The sequence below is a fragment of the Protopterus annectens genome, chromosome 5.part0 (genome assembly GCF_019279795.1).
Source record: "Protopterus annectens isolate FY-2018-M chromosome 5.part0, PAN1.0, whole genome shotgun sequence".
Classification (NCBI taxonomy): Eukaryota; Metazoa; Chordata; order Ceratodontiformes; family Protopteridae; genus Protopterus; species Protopterus annectens.
The window spans coordinates 1,566,342,373-1,566,361,675 of record NC_056735.1 but is presented as its reverse complement, the minus strand read 5'-3'; the positions used below and the strand labels follow the sequence as shown (position 1 = coordinate 1,566,361,675).

At 40.0% G+C, this 19,303-nt stretch overlaps 1 protein-coding gene across 2 annotated transcripts in view; it reads right to left on the bottom strand.

Moving 5' to 3' along the window:
* Window positions 1–3,989: 3,989 nt before the first annotated feature.
* JAM2 (junctional adhesion molecule 2) overlaps window positions 3,990–19,303 on the bottom strand; it is an 844,759-nt gene continuing 829,445 nt past the window's right edge. For both annotated transcript variants that reach the window (XM_044071361.1, XM_044071360.1), the window contains exon 10: window positions 3,990–5,439. In XM_044071361.1, the coding sequence (XP_043927296.1) occupies window positions 5,407–5,439 (33 nt within the window). In that variant the 3' untranslated portion in view covers window positions 3,990–5,406. The remainder of the gene's footprint in view (window positions 5,440–19,303) is intronic.

The following is a 19,303-nucleotide window of genomic DNA, read 5'->3' as shown; positions in this document are numbered from 1 at the left end:
CAGAGCTGCTGCCATGAGCCATTGCTGCCTGGAAAGGTAGGAAGAGCTGCAGCAGAGGGTGTGTCTCCTAAACTTTTTGTGAAGTTTACACAGTTAAATAATGGGGCATTAACTATATTTCTACTACTCTATTCCATCTCCCTTTTTGCATCACAGTCAGCATCTGCTATGATATCAGAGTATGCTAACTACGTAGCTGTGATTTAACAGACCTGTGTAATCTCTTTGATAAGATGTTGTGAGTTGGTAGATTTTTCAGAAGCTAATTAATGCAAGTTGCTCCAAGTAACTGTAGGAGAGAGGCACTGTAATTGTAAAAGGAATGCTTATGTTATGTTTGGCCTAAACATTAAGGTTTGTTACAATTCCTGAACTTGCCCTTCACTTTTACCATGTGTGGTATCAAATATGTAGAAATGGAAGTTGTGCATAAGCAAGGTTGTTTAAGGGACAAACAGGTTGTGTTCATAGGAGAGACTCCTCATCACTTAGTGTTCTGAAACATTCATTAACTAGCTTTCTTCACCATGATATGGTGAACCAGCTGTACTTTTTCATGCCCTTTCCTCCAGAAAGTTAAGTCATGCTAAAAAGTTGTAATTTCTCTACTTCAACCTCTGTTGACCTTTATGACCAGTGACATTAAGCTCGGGTTAACATAGAGATGTGTCTGTGCACTTAATGGTACACTTTCATGCATGCATCAGATGTACCCAGTTAAAGTTTGCAGACTTATGTTCATGTTAATGCTAAATTGTCACCAGTGATTTTGTAAATTTATTTGGGACTTTCTTTACTAGAAACCTTTAAACTTTATTAACATGGCCCAAATACATTAAGGAGACAAGGAACAGAGTGCATCATAGCATGCAACTCTCCTTATGCTGAGATGCTTGCAAGGTGCTTCAGAACATTTTAACATTAATGGTTTGAGATATTAAGCACAGGTAAAGGCATGCTACATTTGCCGTCTTGTTCATGCAGTATCATGCTGTCCATTGTGGGAGGAAGTGGCACTTTGTGTTGCATATCATTTCAGTAGATTTTTTTTCTAAGTATGTCAGGCTGGTGTTCCAGGCTATGCATCTATGATTTTGTATCAACAGTTTCTACAGTAGGAACCAGAGGCTGATAAAATAGGATGTGCGGTATTGTTGCAGCTTATGCCCTATTTGTGACTTTTCTTATAATTTTTATTGGGTATTCACAGAAATGGGAGTTGAAGCCATCAATACAGGCCACTTTTAATCTCTCTTTTGTAGTAACACATTGAGATTTAATCCACTTCGCAGCAGAGTTTGTTCATATTTTTTTCATCTTTGTTTTTTATGATGGACTTTTTGGCATAGTAGACTGCGAACTGAGATGGAAAAAGGGGCAGATATAATTTTTTCCTTGATTTTGAGGGCTGAAGTGGGACAGAATGTAAAATGTTGGAGGCTGCATCGTGAAACTTTGTCTGCTATTGTAGCAACATGAGACTGGTCATTTCTGTACACTTATAACTATGTGCAAAGGGGTTTCAAACGAATAGTAAAGATGCAATCTGGGATCAGATCTGCTAATGATGAGTGCAAGAAGACTGTAGATCTAGCTAGAGCTGGATGTTTAAGGGACAACCAAAGTGTAATAGTAAATATTTAGTGTAATAGTTAATACTTGCTCTGTGTTCAAGCTGCATAACTATTAAATTTATCTCCATATTATTTGTACACTTTATTTCTAGAGTGACTCGGGAGTACTTTCACATTTTTACCTTTCATTTCTAGTGCAGGTGGTGGTTATTTTTTAAAGCCTGTACTGAAGCATTTTGTTTCATTGCCTACTGGAAACATGTTCAAACAATAAATTTAAAATGTGCTCTGTCAAACAAGTGTGCTGTATTATAAAAGGAATATAATTTAATAAAGTCAGGAAGGTGTATCAAAGAACACATGTATGTTTCTTGTTGTGTGTGCAAGGGGCCTATGATTTGAAAACAGCCCAAAGGTAATCTTTATCCACCACTGGCCATATGCATTTTCTTTGGATTATGGTGTGGGTTTCAATGAATATGGGTTTCAAGGGCAGAGAAGTTTTAATGTTAAGTCTGTTTTCATTGTGAGACAGTATTGCTTTGTTTGTGCATTGTGCTACAAAATGTAAAAATAAAATCCAAATAATCATTGTAGAAGTAAAGCAGTATGCACATCAGTGTTTATTGTAAATGGGGTGAAGTAGCCAGGTAATGGGACATTGGGATGGCTACAGGGGGACTCTGGTGCCATATTTTGGTTGTCTGTTCTTCAGTTTGTGTTTGAAAGTTGGTACCCCACAATTCCATTGGTGTGGGTGGGGCTATGTAATGTATGCAATTGTTATGTTAATCAGCGTACAGATTTGTACCTATTTTTCATCCAGATTTTTGATATTTCCAGGCTGAGAGGTATTGGGTATGCCCTTCTATGAGGAATAGCAGGAAGAAGTGGTGAAGCTGGATCTGTTTTCAGTAGGTAAAATCACTGTGGTAAGGCAGCAGGACAGGATGAGTTGTGTCTGGAAATTGTCACTGTTGAGTTTTATAGTTAACATGCCTTTTCAATGTTTTTGGAAAGCTGGGACAGTACCACTGGATTAGCAAACTAGGGTAGTAATCGCCATTTATATAAAATGGTGTGTTCCAGTTATAGAGGAAGCACACTCCTCCATTTCTGGGAAAACAATTTGTCAGGGTGCTAGAAAGAAAATGTCATCCAGCAGTTGAGCCTCTGATTCATAAACAGCCATTCTGTCCTGGTTGTGAAAGTGTAGATCAACTGTTTGTCCTCACAGAGATACTGGAAGAAATAATGCAGGGTCATAGAAGTCTGCCAACAGTATTGATATGTGTTTTGTAGATTTACAGACAAAATATCAGAGTACCCAAGAATGCTTTGTGGAAAGAGTTGTAATAATACAAGGCTAACAGGGCCACTGCTGCATGCCATTCAGTTCCTGTATTTGAAGAGGAATAGTTACGTCCTTATTTCCAGAGTTAATCAGATCAATGTGGGTGCAGGACTCTGCAAGTGTTTGTTTTCTCTTACCTCTTCCCCTCTGCTGTTTGCAAATGATGCCCCCTTAGCTTTAAGTGACTGATCTCCAGTGTGTACTGAAGCAATTCACTCCACAAGTCTAGAAGCAATGATACTGGTTGGGTGTGATATAAGATTAAATCTAGGAGGCTTTCTCACCCTGCTTTTTGTAGGGAGTTTATAGTTTGAAACAGGTTGCAGAGTTGTAAAAAAATCATCTTTACTATCACCACTTTTTAGCCACTCTGAGATAAAAATCACCCAGACACAGTACTTCTGTCAAAGCTTTCTACGCCACATAGAAGGTCAGGTGTAGTTAAGATACCTTGATTTTTGTGGGGTAATGCAGATACGTGTATTCCAATCACTTTTACTGATTTATATGGACCCAGAGTTGCAATGATTAATGACCTCTTAATTACAATAATCTGGGTGCTGTTTTTGGTATAAAGTACCACTCAAATAGTCTTTGACTAATATGGTAATCCTGTATGCTCTTTTGTGGGAATGAATATGACCAATACTCCATTATACAAATAACAATCTAGGAAAGAGTCACATGACTACATGGCTAGCCTGATAACTTAAATTCCAGGAAAAGTTATGAAAAAAGACTTATAGGTAGAATGGTGATGTCTTTGAAGTTTAATTAGGGTGGTGTTCACAAGTAAACGAAACTGTGCTATTTTCATGTATGCAACAGGAAAGGTGCAAGTCATACAGGCCATTTACGCTAATGCTCAATGTTGCAAATAAACTTAAGCAATTGCTTTTGGCTGTAAGTGGGCACTTTTCTCAAAATACCCTTGCATTTTACTTTTCAAGAGTAAACAACATGCAGTCATTGAATACGCATAAAGGCAGAGTGGCACCTTTTGCAAATAACCACTGCAGAAGTGCGAACCTCAGATTGGAACCAAATACATTCTAAACAGCTTACAGAATGTGTATTTAATTCTATATTAGGTAAAGTATATAGAACATTCAAAAGAATCACGTAAAAGATAAATACAAAAAAAAAAAAAAAAAAAATCAGCAATTCAACTGTTACACTTAAGGACACAAACCTTTTGATACAACTACTTTGCTTCACAGACACTTTCTTTTAGCAGTGAACTTAAAGCATGTATAAAACGATACTAATCTCGTTTTGTAAAATATAATGCAAATGTATGTTTGGAGATGGTTTGTCCATCGTAACAATGAGACACAACATAATTACAAGACAGGTAACATATCTGTGCTTTAGCACTACCACTTCACAGCATGTTTACTTCACTAGATCCCTTTTGAATCATATTTGGTATATTAAAAAAAATCCTTTTTCTTCCTAATAGTCTCTGCATTGTTTTGTTGAGTTTCATTAGTGGGCATCAGAAGCAGCATCTCAAAAAAAAAAAAAGCATATGGTAGAAGCACGAACAGTGCAAAATGACCCCTAGCTTGCAGCATGATCTAGTTCGTTATTTTCATTTATAGGAAAACTTCACATAGTATTTACAAATATACCTCAATGTACAGTACAATCCTGAACACAACTGAATTTTCTATGTTATGACCAAATTAAAGAAATACTGCATTCACCTACAATTTTAATACAATTTTAGTATGAGTTAAACAGCAACCACACACACATAATTCACATTCTTTAGGAATTCATGAGCGTAACACAGCTAAATATGTCTTCAAGAATCAGCCACTGCTGCTACTTGAACCTAATATTTCTATAAAGTTATTGGGGGATCTCCTTCACAAAATGTTTCCTAGCAGGAAACAAAAAGTATATCACAACAAAATTACCTTTATAACAGGTACCAGACAAAATTCTGGGTGTCTGAAAAAATCTATACATTATAAAGTTTATGGCATATCGTCATTATGGGATCTTTGCAAAACTCCCCTATAAATGACTATACATCAGTTTAATGACAAGAATCTATGTGACTGCTGTGGTTATAAAGTTATATTCTGGGTGTGAGTCACACTGCTAGATGACATTAGTGCTCCATTGCAACAAATTTACGCACGATTTAGAACACATATCATATTTACCTTTTTTCATAAACAAAGAAGCAAGCATAATTTGTTAGTGTTACCTCTTACTGTTTTAGTAGCTTGCTTTATCTGTACAGCTATGCAAGCAAACAAGATAACTAGCTGAATGCAGTCTGCTATACAACTAATGCAACCATTTATGAAAAGGCGGCCAGTGAAATTGCTGGTTCCTGCTGTGCGTCATCAAAGCTAGTCAAATGATTCATTCTTCATACAGATCAAATCAACATGATCAACTCCATTTTTTGGTCAGTGTTCCACAGGGTACTTTCTTCACAGAGGCACTCATCTTCTTTGTTTATACAACAAATGACTTTTTATGCTGGAAATCCTGGAAACAGAAAAGAAACAATGCATTTACAGTCACCCATATAAAATATTTTTATGTATGTCTTTTAAGTAATTGGACCCAAACTCTATCATTTAGTTCAATAAGCACTGCATTTAGCAAAATTTCAATACAGAAGTCTAAACAGAATTCTGATTACAATTTCTATAAGATGGACACTACTAACTCTCTCTCTGATCTGTTAACTCAGACATGTACATAAATATATCCTGTGTTAAGCAAGTGATATGACAGTATTCTTTTTTAATATCTTTATTGAATTAACACAAGTAGGTAAACATAACATTTATATAAAAACACAAACTGTTAACATGCTCACAGTTAAAAACATTACAAATCACATTTTTATAAACAACCATCATCAATCCAACGCTGCATAAATTGATCAATTCCAGCCTTCCTTTTAAACCTCACTCCTCCTCCAAACCAGTATTCTGCAGGTGTTGTTCCCCCAACTTCAATTTTTGTCTATGTAATTTGCTCCTACCATTTTCTAAAGATCCCACTTCCAGTTCTTTTATCTTTATTATAATATTCAATATTTCAAATACAGATGGTTTAGATTTTGATTTCCATTTCCTAGTAAGCACTTTACTATGTCTATGCAATTTAGATCCTGTATCCCAGCTCAAAAAATAATTTTTAGTTACACCAACTTGCTCACCCAATAATTTTTACAGACTACTCTGTATGGAACTTTTAAAGTCTGCCAACTCATTACACTCCCAAAACATATGTTCCCAGTTACTTCTTCCTTCCTCATCACACTGCCAACATTTGCCATCTACCTGGGGAAAAATTCTTTGTGGAGTCTACCTGGGGTATAAAACCTGGGGTATAAAAATAGGTATGCAAATACCTCCAAGAAAAACTCCTAGCTCTTCTAGACTTGGTTGCATATTCGGGGCTCATACATATTTCCTCCCATTGTTTTGTTGTGAATTGCTTATTCAATCTCTCTTCCCAATCTTTTATAATCTCCACTGATTGATTCCTTTAGTTGTTATGCAATATTTTATATGTCCTACTATGCTACTAATTATCCCTTTTTACAGCAGCTTCTGTTCTAGAATCAACTACAAACTCTACCAAAGCAGGTCTTTTACTTAAGAGTTCCACTATCACTTTCCCTTTGCCAATACTCTGATATCAATCCCTGAGAAGGAAAGCAGTCTGTAGCTTGCAGTCCAAATATCTTCCTGGTCTCTTCGCACTCTGTTACCTTTCTTTAGTTATTTGCTCCCAATACATTGGTTCTTTCGCTAATTTTCTTCAATGAATTCCACTCTCAGTACCCAGTCATCCGTATTGGCAGAATCTTTCTCCATTCTTGTGTTGGCTTACTTTTTAGAATACCTTCTGCTACTTTATAAATAAAATATGTTGAATGGCTGTTATTCTCCTTAAGGATCTGCATCCAAAATCCCACTCTCATTATTTCTTGAGTTTCTCCCCTTCATCATCCTCCCTTTACACTTTGGCTTCTAGCTTTCTGCTTGTGTTATGTATATGATCCTTAACTGTGTAGCTCTAAATCCCTTCAAATCAGGTAATCCAAAACCACCTTGTTGTATTGGAAGGATCAACTTATCCAACTGACCCTTGCCCTCTTCCCATTCATTCAACTCTCTATTACTGTCCATAACTTTTCCTGTGGTTTATAAAAATATGCTTGACCTGCATATAAAACTAAAGGGGCTAAAAACATTTTCACTGCTTGTATCTTGCTATCCTTATCATTAACCAAGAACTTCCAGCTTCTCAGTTTTTGTATTATATGTTGCTTAGTCTGTTCCCATATATTCTTAGCTACCATAACAAAATCCTTTTAACCCATACTCCTAAATGCAACATTTTATCATGTCCTCATGCATACTGCTGAACTATTTCAAGTGTGAGCACATAGTTTACAGATATAGCCTTTGTTTTGCCTTCATTAACTTGACACCCCCCCCCCCCCACAAAAAAAAAAAAAAAAAAAACTTGAAACTTTCTAAGAATGTTCCACAACACTGACGGGTCCTTTTCTGGTTTTATCATGTACAGAATTACACAGTTCGACAAATAAAGCCAAATTTTCTTAATTACCATACCAATTATATCTTTGAGTTTCCGAATCCCTAATTTTATTCACCAGTGGCTCTAAATATAATGCAAATAACAAAGGGGAGAGAGGACACCCCTGCCTGCTTCTCTGTTCAGATGCAACTTATCACAGAAACCATCACACTTCATTGTTTGCCCTTGATACCTCATATATTCTAATTAACCTCATTATTGTATGAGGGAATGCAAAAGCTTCCATTGCTCTATGCAAAGCCCCAGCTTACTCTGTTGGAATATTTGCTCTGCATCAATACTCACCCAAAAGCAGCAGCATTTTCTTATATTCAGAATCCCTCTGGATTATCATTGTTCTATTACTTTTTGACACATTTTTGTCTCTCCTCCACAAAGCTACACTGATCCACAGCTATCAATTTTGGCAACACCGCTGCCATTCTTTTAACTATTATAGACAAACACTTTATAATCATGATTTAAAACTGAAATGGGCATATATGAGGCTGGACTGATGGGTCTTCACTGTCTTTAGGTATTACAGCCACCACAGCATTTTTACAGGATGTTGGCGCTTCCCACCTTTAAAAATACTGTTAAACAAATCCTTCCAGATCTTTATCACTTTCTTACCTCCTAGCTTACAGACTTCCATAGGAGTACCATCCATTCCTGGAGACTTTCCTGCAGCTTGATTTTACATCACCATTTTATCTTATCTCTTCTGATCTTAATAGTTAATTGTTGAGCCTCATCTACCTCTAACCTTGGCAAACCCAAGTGTTCCATAAATACTTCCATTAATGTTTTTACTTCCACATTCCTCTGCTTTATACAAATTTTCATAACATTTCCAAAATATCTTTAATACCGCTACAGGACCTCTGGTAGTTTTTTTTTTTTGTTATATGCTTCCTAATTTTAGCAACAGCTCTTTCTACTTTCTGTTGCCCAAAGTCTTTGTGCTAAATGTTTTTGAGCTCTGGATTTATCATCAAAAAACAGTTGCTTAACAGCAAACATTCTGAACTTATGCATATTATCCAGATACTCCCTTATTTTCTCTTTACACTCTATATTTCCATTTCCTCCTCTTCTTGTTCTGTGAGATCCCCTTATTCTGCTATATGTTAACCTGTTAGCCCCTCTAAATATTTCTTGTTACTTCTTAACCATAACTCTTTTTCCTTCTATCCTAATTTTAAACTCCACTTTCATTTTATATCACTAACTAGCTATAACTTTAGAAGAAAGTTATATCTTCCCTGATGACTCTCAACTAATTTCCACCACCCATTCCTTAAATTCCTCTCTTTTTACCAGGTAGGTAGGTAGGTAGGTAGGGAAGTGCCAGTGGTACAATTGTACCCTGAATACCCTGAATTTTTATCTTAGCTGTTATTGGCACGTGATCTGACATAGTTATTGGATATGTCAAAACTTTCTATTAAGTGCACATGTTCCTGTGAAATATAATTTCTATCTAGTCCAGCCCAGTCCAGTTATTGTACCTTGGGGAATAATATGTAAATTATCTGAGTTCCTACTACTGAAGTCATGTGTTCCATACCAAATATATTAATAACTTTCTTCAGAAATTGCTGTTGGCACTCTGCATTTCTTAATATAATTATATTTTGTCTATACACACACACACACACACACATATATATATATATATATATATATATATATATACACATACACACACACACACACACAAACACACACACACACACACACACACACACACACACACACACACACACACACACACACACACAAACACATATGACCATTCACATTCCAAGACAATATGGAAATCATCTCCATTATAAGAGGTTATTTATTCCCACCTATTATGTATGACATTTTTACTATATGTCTATTTCCAGCTTTTGTGTTACATGCAACCACTAATGTTAGGCAGGCTGATCTTTTATACTGTTACTTCTTGTCATCTCCATTTGAACCTATGTCATATTTTACAAGACTTTTTTTAATGAAAACCCTCAAACAAAAAACCCAAACATATTCCTAGAGCACTCCTATAACCTCTTAACTTAAACATACAAAACTATGTACATTATCAAATAATGAAGTTTAACCCTCCTCATAGGAACAATTGTCCCAAATCAACAGGTGCACACACAGGCAAAACCTAATCTACAATTAAAGATGTTCTTTATATTGATCACTGCTGCAGTAGCCTTAGCTATGTGGGTTATATCTTGCCAAGGATATTAACAACTGGCCAGCTTCCAAAGCTTCTGTGCATATATTCCACATGCCAAAATTGTCAAGCAGCTCATGTGGAGTTGGCTAAAAGACAAGTTTTGGCAAAAAGTCCTTCAGAGATTTACTGTCACTGAACAGAATGCTTGAGGTTTCTGAGGATCGACAATAAGCTTGTGCTTTTCTTTGCTGGGCTGTTAAGATCCCCTTGGGGAAAAAACTTCCATTTTCGTAAATGTTGATGTTTTATTACTTTCCTCTTCAGGAAGGGTATTTTAAAGCTAGTGGTATTATATAACAGACGATCTTGAGACTGTTACATACTTAAATGGAGTGCTCGTTTTTTCTGTGAGTCTAAAAGTGGTGTAAACTAACTGAAAACATTTTCCTGTGGAAAAAAAATTTGTTTATTGCACTTTTGTGGGGCTGGCATACTGTTTTAAAGTGCTCCCTTCTGTGTTTTTTATAAATAACTTTTGTGGACTGGTAGTTTTACCAGCATTTGCTGCTCTTCTTCCCTAGGAAGGAGGCACCATTTTTGGCTTGACCATGGAACACTCTACTGGTCCCATGGTCGGTCATTCTTCCAGCCACACACACACACAAAAAAAAAGTTAAGCAAACAGCCTTTGTCAACACAGCAGTCTAGCAATTTGCCTCAGTCACAGGTGGGTGGCCCTGCTGTGGCCATTTGTACCTCAGAGACCACACATCTTTTACTCCCAGATCCATCTGGTGTAGCACCTACAGTCACTCTGGACTATGGGTAAGCCATGTCCTCTGCGGCTCTTGGAGTCTACTCAGTGGGCAAGGGAAAACCACTCTTGTCAGTCCTGAGAGGGGAACAGGGAAGGTTTCTGTGTGTGTGTGCTATATAGACCCCAGGAACTTTGTTTTTTTTACCTTTTCCACTACCTCCCCATTTATCATGAGAGGAGAGTGAGCTGGCTGTACTCTCCTGAAATCTATTATGATCTCCTTGGTTTTACTGATATTGAGGTCAAGATTATACCTGGCACACCAGTCAATAGTCAGAGAACTAACTTCTTCCCTATAAGCTTTTTCTTCTCCTTTGCTGATGAGGCCCACAACTGTAGTGTCATGTGGTTGGTGTTAATCTGGCTTTACAGTCATGGGTCAAGATAGTAAACAGTAGCAGGCTTAGCACACAGCACTGAACTGAGGTACTCCTGTGTTGATAGTGATACTCTACGAGGAATTCTTGCCCACACATATTCTTTGGGGTCTTCCAGTCCTGGATCCAATTGTACATGTGGTTATTAACACCTAGGTGGACAAGTTTTTCTATTAGCTGTTGTGGGATCACTGTATTGATTGCTGAACTGAAATCAATAAACAGCATTCTGACATAGCTGTCCTTATTTTCCAGGTGTGCCACTGAGATGCAGTGCAACAGAGATGACATCTGCTGTGGAGTGGTTTGCATGGTATGTGAACTGCAGTGGATCAAGTAATGTTGGAAGGTTTGCTGTCAGGTGTTTCTGACTCAGAGGAGAGCTCAGTTTCTGATTCTCCCTGTGGGGGGGGGGGGGGGTCTTTCTCTGAGACTATATTGCTAGAATGTCCTGGTGTTTTCAGTGGAAGAATATGAACATTATGAACTTACCAAAACAATAAATCCATGTTATCTTTTTTTCATCTGGTTCAACCTGTAATTCATCAGATCTGGCTGGATCTGACCTCACAGCCTTATTCCAAAGCTTTGGATCAAAGAGCTCTGACTCCTCCCTTACCCAAAATTCACCTCTCCTGCCTGAACTATCTCAGACTGAGTTTGCTGACTGACCATAAAAAGACATTTTGTGTGTGTCTCTCTCTCTCTATATATATATACACATATATACATACACACACACATATATATATATATATATATATATATATATATATATATAAAACATGCACAGAAAAAAAAATATATATAGGTTCATAGGTTCATAGGATCATACTAGGCTATCTGCCCGAGGGCATTTACAAGCCTAGCCCATAGTTTTGTGGCTTACGCCACCCCTTTAGTATGGGGAACTATACCCATTATTTTGATGTGCCTCTGTTGAGCAGTGACACTGAGGTAATCCCTGGGGTATATCTGCGATCTCCCATCCATTGGTCAAGATTTCTCTTGAACAAGGCCAGCGAGGTGCTCTGCCTCACATATACCGGGATTTTATTCCACAGCATAGGGAGTCTTTGGGTGATGAATCTATCCCTCCAGCGCGTCCTATTAATAGCCGTGTCGAGGTTTAAGTCTCCCGCCCTTGTGGCTCTGACGGATCTAGATTTTTGAGGTGAAGCATATTCATCAAATCTGGGTTTGACATGGCCTTGTATGTTAGGCAAAGGTCACCTCTGAGCAAGCAGTAGCGACTGAATAGAGCTGGAGTTCTTTCAGTCGGGCAGCATAGGACAGATGTTTGAGACCCTTTATCCTTTTGGTGAGGAACTTTTGTGGCCTCTCCAGCTGCTGCAAGTGTCGGGTCAGATACATTCGAATGGGGCATTGTACTCAATCATTGGTCTGATGAGTGATGAGTATAGGGAGACTATGACCTCCCTTGATCTAGATGAGAATCCCTTCATGATAAGGTGGGCAATGTAGAAGGTCTTCCTAACTACTTTAGCTACATGGGTGTCGAATGACAGACTACTATCAACCTGGGTCCCCAGGTCCCTGATAACTTCTTCTATGCTCAGTGGATTGCCACCTATTTGGTAGCTAGGGGTAACCTTGTTTTTCCCGAAGGGTATGACTATGCATTTTTGGCATTTAACTTTAGGCCATGGCTCTGGCACCAGTTATCCGTTTCTGTGAGACCCTTCTGAAGGATATCTGTGTCAGATGTGTTTTCTACTATGGCGCCCAGTTTGCAGTCATCTGCAAACTTTGTCAGCCATAACCCTCCTGTGTTTGCTTGTACTTGGAAAAGTAGATGCCAAACAAGAGTGGGCCCAGGACTGAGCCCTGTGGTACACCACTTGTGACAGGCTTTGAGTCTGACATGGCGCCAGCAACTCTGACCCTGTGGGTTCTGTCACTCAGCCAGTTTGCAACCCATCTTGTGATGTATGGGTTAACATTTAAGCTGATGAGTTTTTCAATGATACCCGAGTGGGGTATTGTATCGAAGGCCTTCGCCAGATCGAGGTAGGCTGTATGGACTGCCTTTCCCTCATCAATGGCTTTGGTGACTGTTTCGAAAAAGTCAACCAAGTTTAGAAGGCATGATCTGCCTTTGACAAAGCCAAACTGGGATGGATCCAAAGTCTGCAAATTCCCTATGTCTTTATTTATGAGGTCCATTATGATCCTCTCCATGGCTTTGCAGATAAGGCTTGTCAAGCTAATGGGCCGGTAATTTCCAGGGTCGGTGGAGGCACCGCCTTTGTGAAGTGGGACCACAGTTGCAGTGCGCCACTCCTGGGTACGTATCCAGAGGTAAGACTATGATTAAACAGCTGTCCGAGCTGTGGGTTTAATTCCTCGTTGAGTTCGTGGAGCACACAGCCGGGGACACCATCAGGTCCCATGGATGCTGTGTTTTTGCTTTGGAGAGAGCAGTTCTCACTTGGGCGTTGGAGATGTTTGGGGGCTGCAATCGCTTGGTATAGATATCTCTCCTTTTGGGGAGGGGAGAAGTTTGCACTGAACCTGTCAGCCAGTATGTTGGCAATGTCTGTAGGATCAGTAATCTTCACATCATTTTGAACTAGTTCTGAGCATATCTGGGAGGTTCCTCCCAGGTTTCTAACATAGCTAAAGAAGGCCTTATGATTGTCTTTTGAGTCTTTAGCTATTTTTCTCTCAAAATTTGCTTTGGATGATTTTATGAGAGCTCTTAGTTTTTACTTATAGTGATCAAGGGTGTCTTACCTTTTAAGGATTTTGCTCTATCTTGTAGTAGCTTCCTCCTTTTGTTGTAGAGTTTGTTTATGGCTGGGGTCCACCAGACTGGACGCTTGCCTTTGGTACAAAGAGTCTTTGTTTTGCTTGGGATTGCCTTATCCATGCAGTCCTGCAGGTGCTGGTAGAAGGCATTTGTAAGTGATTCAGCGGCTTGAGTACTGTTTTCCGCCGGCTCGGGGCCTTAAAGGAGACCACACTAGTCTTTAGAAGTGTGAAGTCGGCTTCGAGAAGTTCTTTACTGTGGTCTTTTTTATTTCAGGTGGGGGTGGGATGAGGACCTCCAGCGAGATTAGTTTGTGATCTGATCTCACCAGTGAGGGGTATACTTTCGGTGTTGAACATTGTGCTCCCATGTTCGTGATGATGAGATCAAGTATGTTTTCTCCTCTTGTGGGGATGGTGACTAGTTGTTCCATGGCATTTGAGTTTATGAATTCCAGGAACTTTTGGGCTAGGGTGTTTGGGCTTGAGTAGTGTTCCCAGTCTATATTAGGGTAATTGAAGTCACCTAGTATGATGGTGTTTGGTGATACATTTATCCCTCTAGTGTTTTCAGGAAGGCCATGTGAGGTTCCTGAGTTTGTGAGGGTGGCCTGTAACATGCTACAATTTGCAGAGCAGTCTTGCCTATGGTTAATTGCACCTGGATGGTCTCTGATGCATCGTGCGTTGCCACCAGTCTTGAGGTGTGGGTGTCTTTGATGAATATGGATACCCCCTTTCTTGGTATTGTCCGGATTTTGGGGCGGAGCATGATAAGAGGTAAAACCTGATAGTGCTGGGGTGCTCTCAGGAGCCTTGAACCAGGTTTCTGTCACTGCACAGACATCGATGTTCTCCATACTGAGAAGGGCCTCGAGTGCGTGCATTTTGAGATTTAGACTTCTGGCATTGAGCAGCATTACCCTTAGTTTTTTTCCTTTTTTGTGTTCTAGGGTGGTAGGTTTAGAATTTGAGCCTTGCCTAAAAAGGCACTATGGGGGTGGCAAGAGCCTTTGCCAATATCCGGAATGCCAGCGGTGAGAGGTGCAAGCCGTCCTTAATGAAGAAACAGCGTGGCTTGTCCAGCATGTCATGCCAGGCAGACAGACATTGGATCCCCTTTGAATGACACCAGAGTTTAAGCCAATTGTTAAAGCTGATCATCTTATCTCTGTATTGTGGCATCATTCTTGGTGAAGGTAGGATACTGCTCAAGGTCAGGGTCATACCTGCCTGGGCTACATAATCAGAGAGCTCCTCAATGTCTCTTTTCATGTAGTCCAAGGAGGTGCGTCTCAGGTCGTTTACACCAGCGTGGACAATGACTGAGTCGTATTTGTACCTGCTGTTGAGAGACCTGAGTGCTTGCGTTATGTGGCGGATTCTAGCACCCGACAGGCAGCTTACTGTGACCTTCTCCTTACTCAGTCTGGTGGCGGGACGTCAGTGTGTCTGACTATGGAGTCACCAATGACTAGTGTGTCTGGCATTGTGTTTGGCCTTAAGGGCTGTGACTGTTTGACACTCTGACTGTGAGGTCTATGTGTTGCAGGTGTTGTGTTCTGAGGTGGTGGTTGTTTGGGTGTCTGCTTTGGTGGCCTCTGCTGTTTTGGTAGATTTTTGACCAGAGGCTCCGAGTATGTCTTTGTGTGTTTATCTGTATGATTTGAGGTTGTGATGGTACTATGTGAGACTGGGTCTATAGTGTGTGTGGTAACCTTCTCCTCCTGACTGGTCTTGCCAGTCCTATGTTGAGAGAGCTCAGCCTCCAGTTTGGCCGTATAGTTGCATCTCTCGCATGTATTTGTGTTTTGTGGGAGGAGGAGAGGGTTGTCTGTGTACATGAGGCAATTGTAACATTGCCTCAATATTCCCAGGTTCACCAGCTGAGCAGGAGAGGACACTAGCAACTGATCCCTCGACATGCTAGAAGGACTAGACAAAAAACTTTAAAAGAGATTCGGGGATGTGGGTGACCGAGAAATGGGGTTTTGCCTTTTTGGGGTGCTATCTATAAGAGTGCCGTATCAAGGTAATAAGTACTGTAGGAGCAAGTGCTAGGTTTAACAGATAGAGAATAGTCTACTTGGAGTCAAGTAGAGATGATCTTTTAGGTATTAGAGAAAGTGCTAGTAACAGGGATGCTTAAAGGTAAGATTGAAAAGAATGCACTCTGCAGTGTGCACTAGAGAAGTTAGATATGAAAGTAGGTAACTTGAGTTTTACCTGTTTAAAAGTTAAGGTTTAGTGGAGAGTTACTATTTTTAAAACAGCAAGATGGACTGAAAGGGGTGGTTACTTTTGTATTTTGGTACTATGAAATACTGTAGGATGGCCAATAAATTTAAATAATTGAAGGGGTGGGATTTCAAAAGTGATGGTTTTGTGATTACTCACATAAGCCAGTGAAAGTAGAGAGAAATGAGATATATGGTCAGATTAACATAAGAGGCGGTCAACTAGAAAGACAGTGGTATTTAACAAGACAACTTAAATGGGTGGGAGGGAGGGAAAAATTCTGCTTGACTCAGAACAGAGAGAGCTGTGGTCTCTTTTGAAGTTTTAATATGCTGTTTAAAACAGAATGCAAGCAAAACACAAGATAAAGAAAACAAACTATATATATATGTGTGTGTGTGTGTGTGTGTGTGTGTGTGTGTGTGTGTGTATGTGTGTATATACTGGGTTCCACCTTGTTTCTTGATGTACCAAACCACTGACATATTGTCTGAGCATATGGCAATCACATCCTTGGGTAGATGGTCCTGAACTGGCTGCAACATAAGGAGGATCACTCCAAGATATTGATGTGATGGTTGGCCTCTACCGAGAACCATGTTCCGTGGACTGTTCTCCCTTTGAAATATAAACCCCCAACCCAAGAAGGAATGCATCTGTGGTTACTGTGGCTTTGAGTTTCAGAGGATGGAAAAGTCTGCCCCGAGTAACAGAGTTGGATGAAATCCTCCACTGAATGTAGTTCCTGCAGACCTGCGTGACTTGTACTCTGTAGTGACGGGGATAACATTCTGAGACCACTGTACAGCTAATGTCCATTGTAGAATGCTCATGTGACATCTGTCTAAAGGAACCATCACAATGGAGGAAGCCATTAAATCTAGGAAGCATAATATCAGTCGAGCCTGGGGCTTGAGGTGATGTATACATGAAGTGCAACTGATCTGATTGATTTAACCCATCCTGAGGGTAGCTTTGCTATCTGATGTACAGTGTTTATGTGGCAGCCAGTGAATTCTGTGAACTGGGTAAGCAGGTAGTTTGCTCTTGTTGGTATTTATAGAGATGCCTAGGTGGGCTGACAGTTGTAACAGGAATGACTGATGGGTTATAAGTAGATCCATGGAGGTAGCAGTCAGAAGCCAGTTGTTTAGATGTTGTAATTCTTGGATCCCTTGAAGCCAGAGATAGGCTGTCAAAGCAGCCATTATCGTGGTGAACACCCGGGGAGCTGTGGTGAGACCAAACAGTAGTGCTCTGAACTGTTAGTGATTGGCTGCCAGCTGGAAATGGAGGAATCTCTGGATCCTTATGTGATAGTAGGTGTCCTGGAGATCTGTACAGCACATCCAGTAATCCTTTCTGAGCAGAGGTGGAATGGACTGTACTGTGACAATCTGGAATCACATCTGTTTTACAAATTGATGAGATCCAAAATTGGTCTTGGGTCCCCTGTCTTTTTTGGTACTAAAATGAACCTTGAATAGAATCAGGATTCTAACTCATCTTGGAGGACCAGATGGATGACTCTTGTCCAGCAACTTTAGAATCTCTGTTGTTGCAGATTCTAACTGATTGGGTGGAGTGTCACGAATATTTTGATTTTATTGTTGGAGTTTCCAAAAATGGTACTGTATAACATCTGGTAATAATCTTTAGCATCCATGCATTAGAAGTTGTATTGTGCCAGGCTAGAGGGTGTACAGAGAAGTGTCCCCTGACTGACTCTAGAGTGCATCAGTAGGGCAAGTGTTCAGGGATGCTGATAAGGTTTTTCTGTGAAAGGCCCATGGAAAACTCTTGGGTGATGCCTCCTCCTCTGCCTCTGGGAGACCTTTCCCCAAAGTGTCCTACTGAAAACCTTGAGATTTTTTGAACTACTTTTTTCTTCTTCCTTTCTGATTCCTGCAAAAAGATCTTTGAAGAAGTTGAAAAACAAACTCCAGTGGCAGACAAGGTCTTACCATCCAGTTCACGCCTGGTAAGCATGCCCTTGACTTTCGGTCCAAACAAATTGAAGCCATCATATCGGGAGTTTATGAAGGATGTTTTAAAGCTTTCTGCAGAGTCCCAGAGCCACATCCAGGATTGACGATGCATCATAATACTTGCAGGGTCTATATTGTAAGAGAGAACGCTTAGGTTGTCGAATACGGCATGATCCATGATCGACACCTATTAAGTGAACCGCGAGCACACCGAACACCGGAAACTGCGAAATCCCGATTCAGCATAATTGGCCCTTCTGCGGTATAGCTCCGTAAGGTAAGTGTGCGATAGCTACGGACCTTAGGGTTAGGGTGCGGGTTAAGTTAAGTGCATAGATAGTAATGTATGCAAGGGTTAGACGTAGGGTTTTGTTAAGTGTATGTGTGTGGATTATTTATTTTGTTTGGGTATAGCTTATTAAGGTAAGTGTGCAATAGTTACGGACCTTACGGTTAGGGTGCGGGTTACGGTAAGTGCATAGATAGTAATGTATGTAAGGGTTAGTGTAGGGTTAGAAGTAGGGTTTAAGTTAGTGTAGGTATGTGGTTTATTTATTTTGTTTGGGTGGGTAGTATTTAGCGAGCGGTGTAGTGGAAAGTAGGTTTTATTTTCATCACTGGGTGGGACAGTGTTGGCCAAACAAAACAATTCGGTGATCTGTATTTCTGAGTTTTGAGGTTTCAGTGAATTGTGCATTTGCTTAATAGGTGTTGATCATGCCGTATTCGACAACCTAAGCATTCATGCTTATAATATAGACCCTACTTGCACTGGCTGCATTAGAAATCGGGTCTCTTGGCTACATTTGAAGATAACTGCAAGGTAGACAACTGGGGATCCACAGTTTTTGGATATCTACTGGCATGTTACCTGCCAGGGAATTTGAAAGTTCCCTCTGGAAGTCTGTCACGTGAGCCATGTAGTTCAGCACATGAAGAGAGAAGGTGACTGAAAAGTATATCCATTTCTCCAATCTGTCAAATGGTGTAGACTGCCTGTTAGGGGGATGGTCAGAGGAACTCTCTTCAGACAGGTCCTTTTTAGTGGCTGCTGCTACCACCACGGCATCTACAGAGAGGAACCTTAGCCCAGAATTTTCTTTCTTTAGGTGCAACTAAAAGTCTGACTGGCTTCTTAGGAATGGGCTCTGCCACATCCGGCTCCTTCTAGGCTTTTTAAATTAGATCAATGAAGTCATCAAGTGGAGGGACCACCCATGATGATTAAGGGCTTTGAGAAACACATTCTCATCAGGAGTTTCAGTGGACCATCCTCCCTCTGTTTCATCAGTTCGAGGATGTCTCCGAAGGGGGGGCCTTACTTTGGAGAAACTTCTCCCTCATCTAAGTTGGTGTCTTCAGTGTCAGACACAGGAGAGGAATCAATATGCTTCCTTTTACAAGTCCTCTTTCAAGG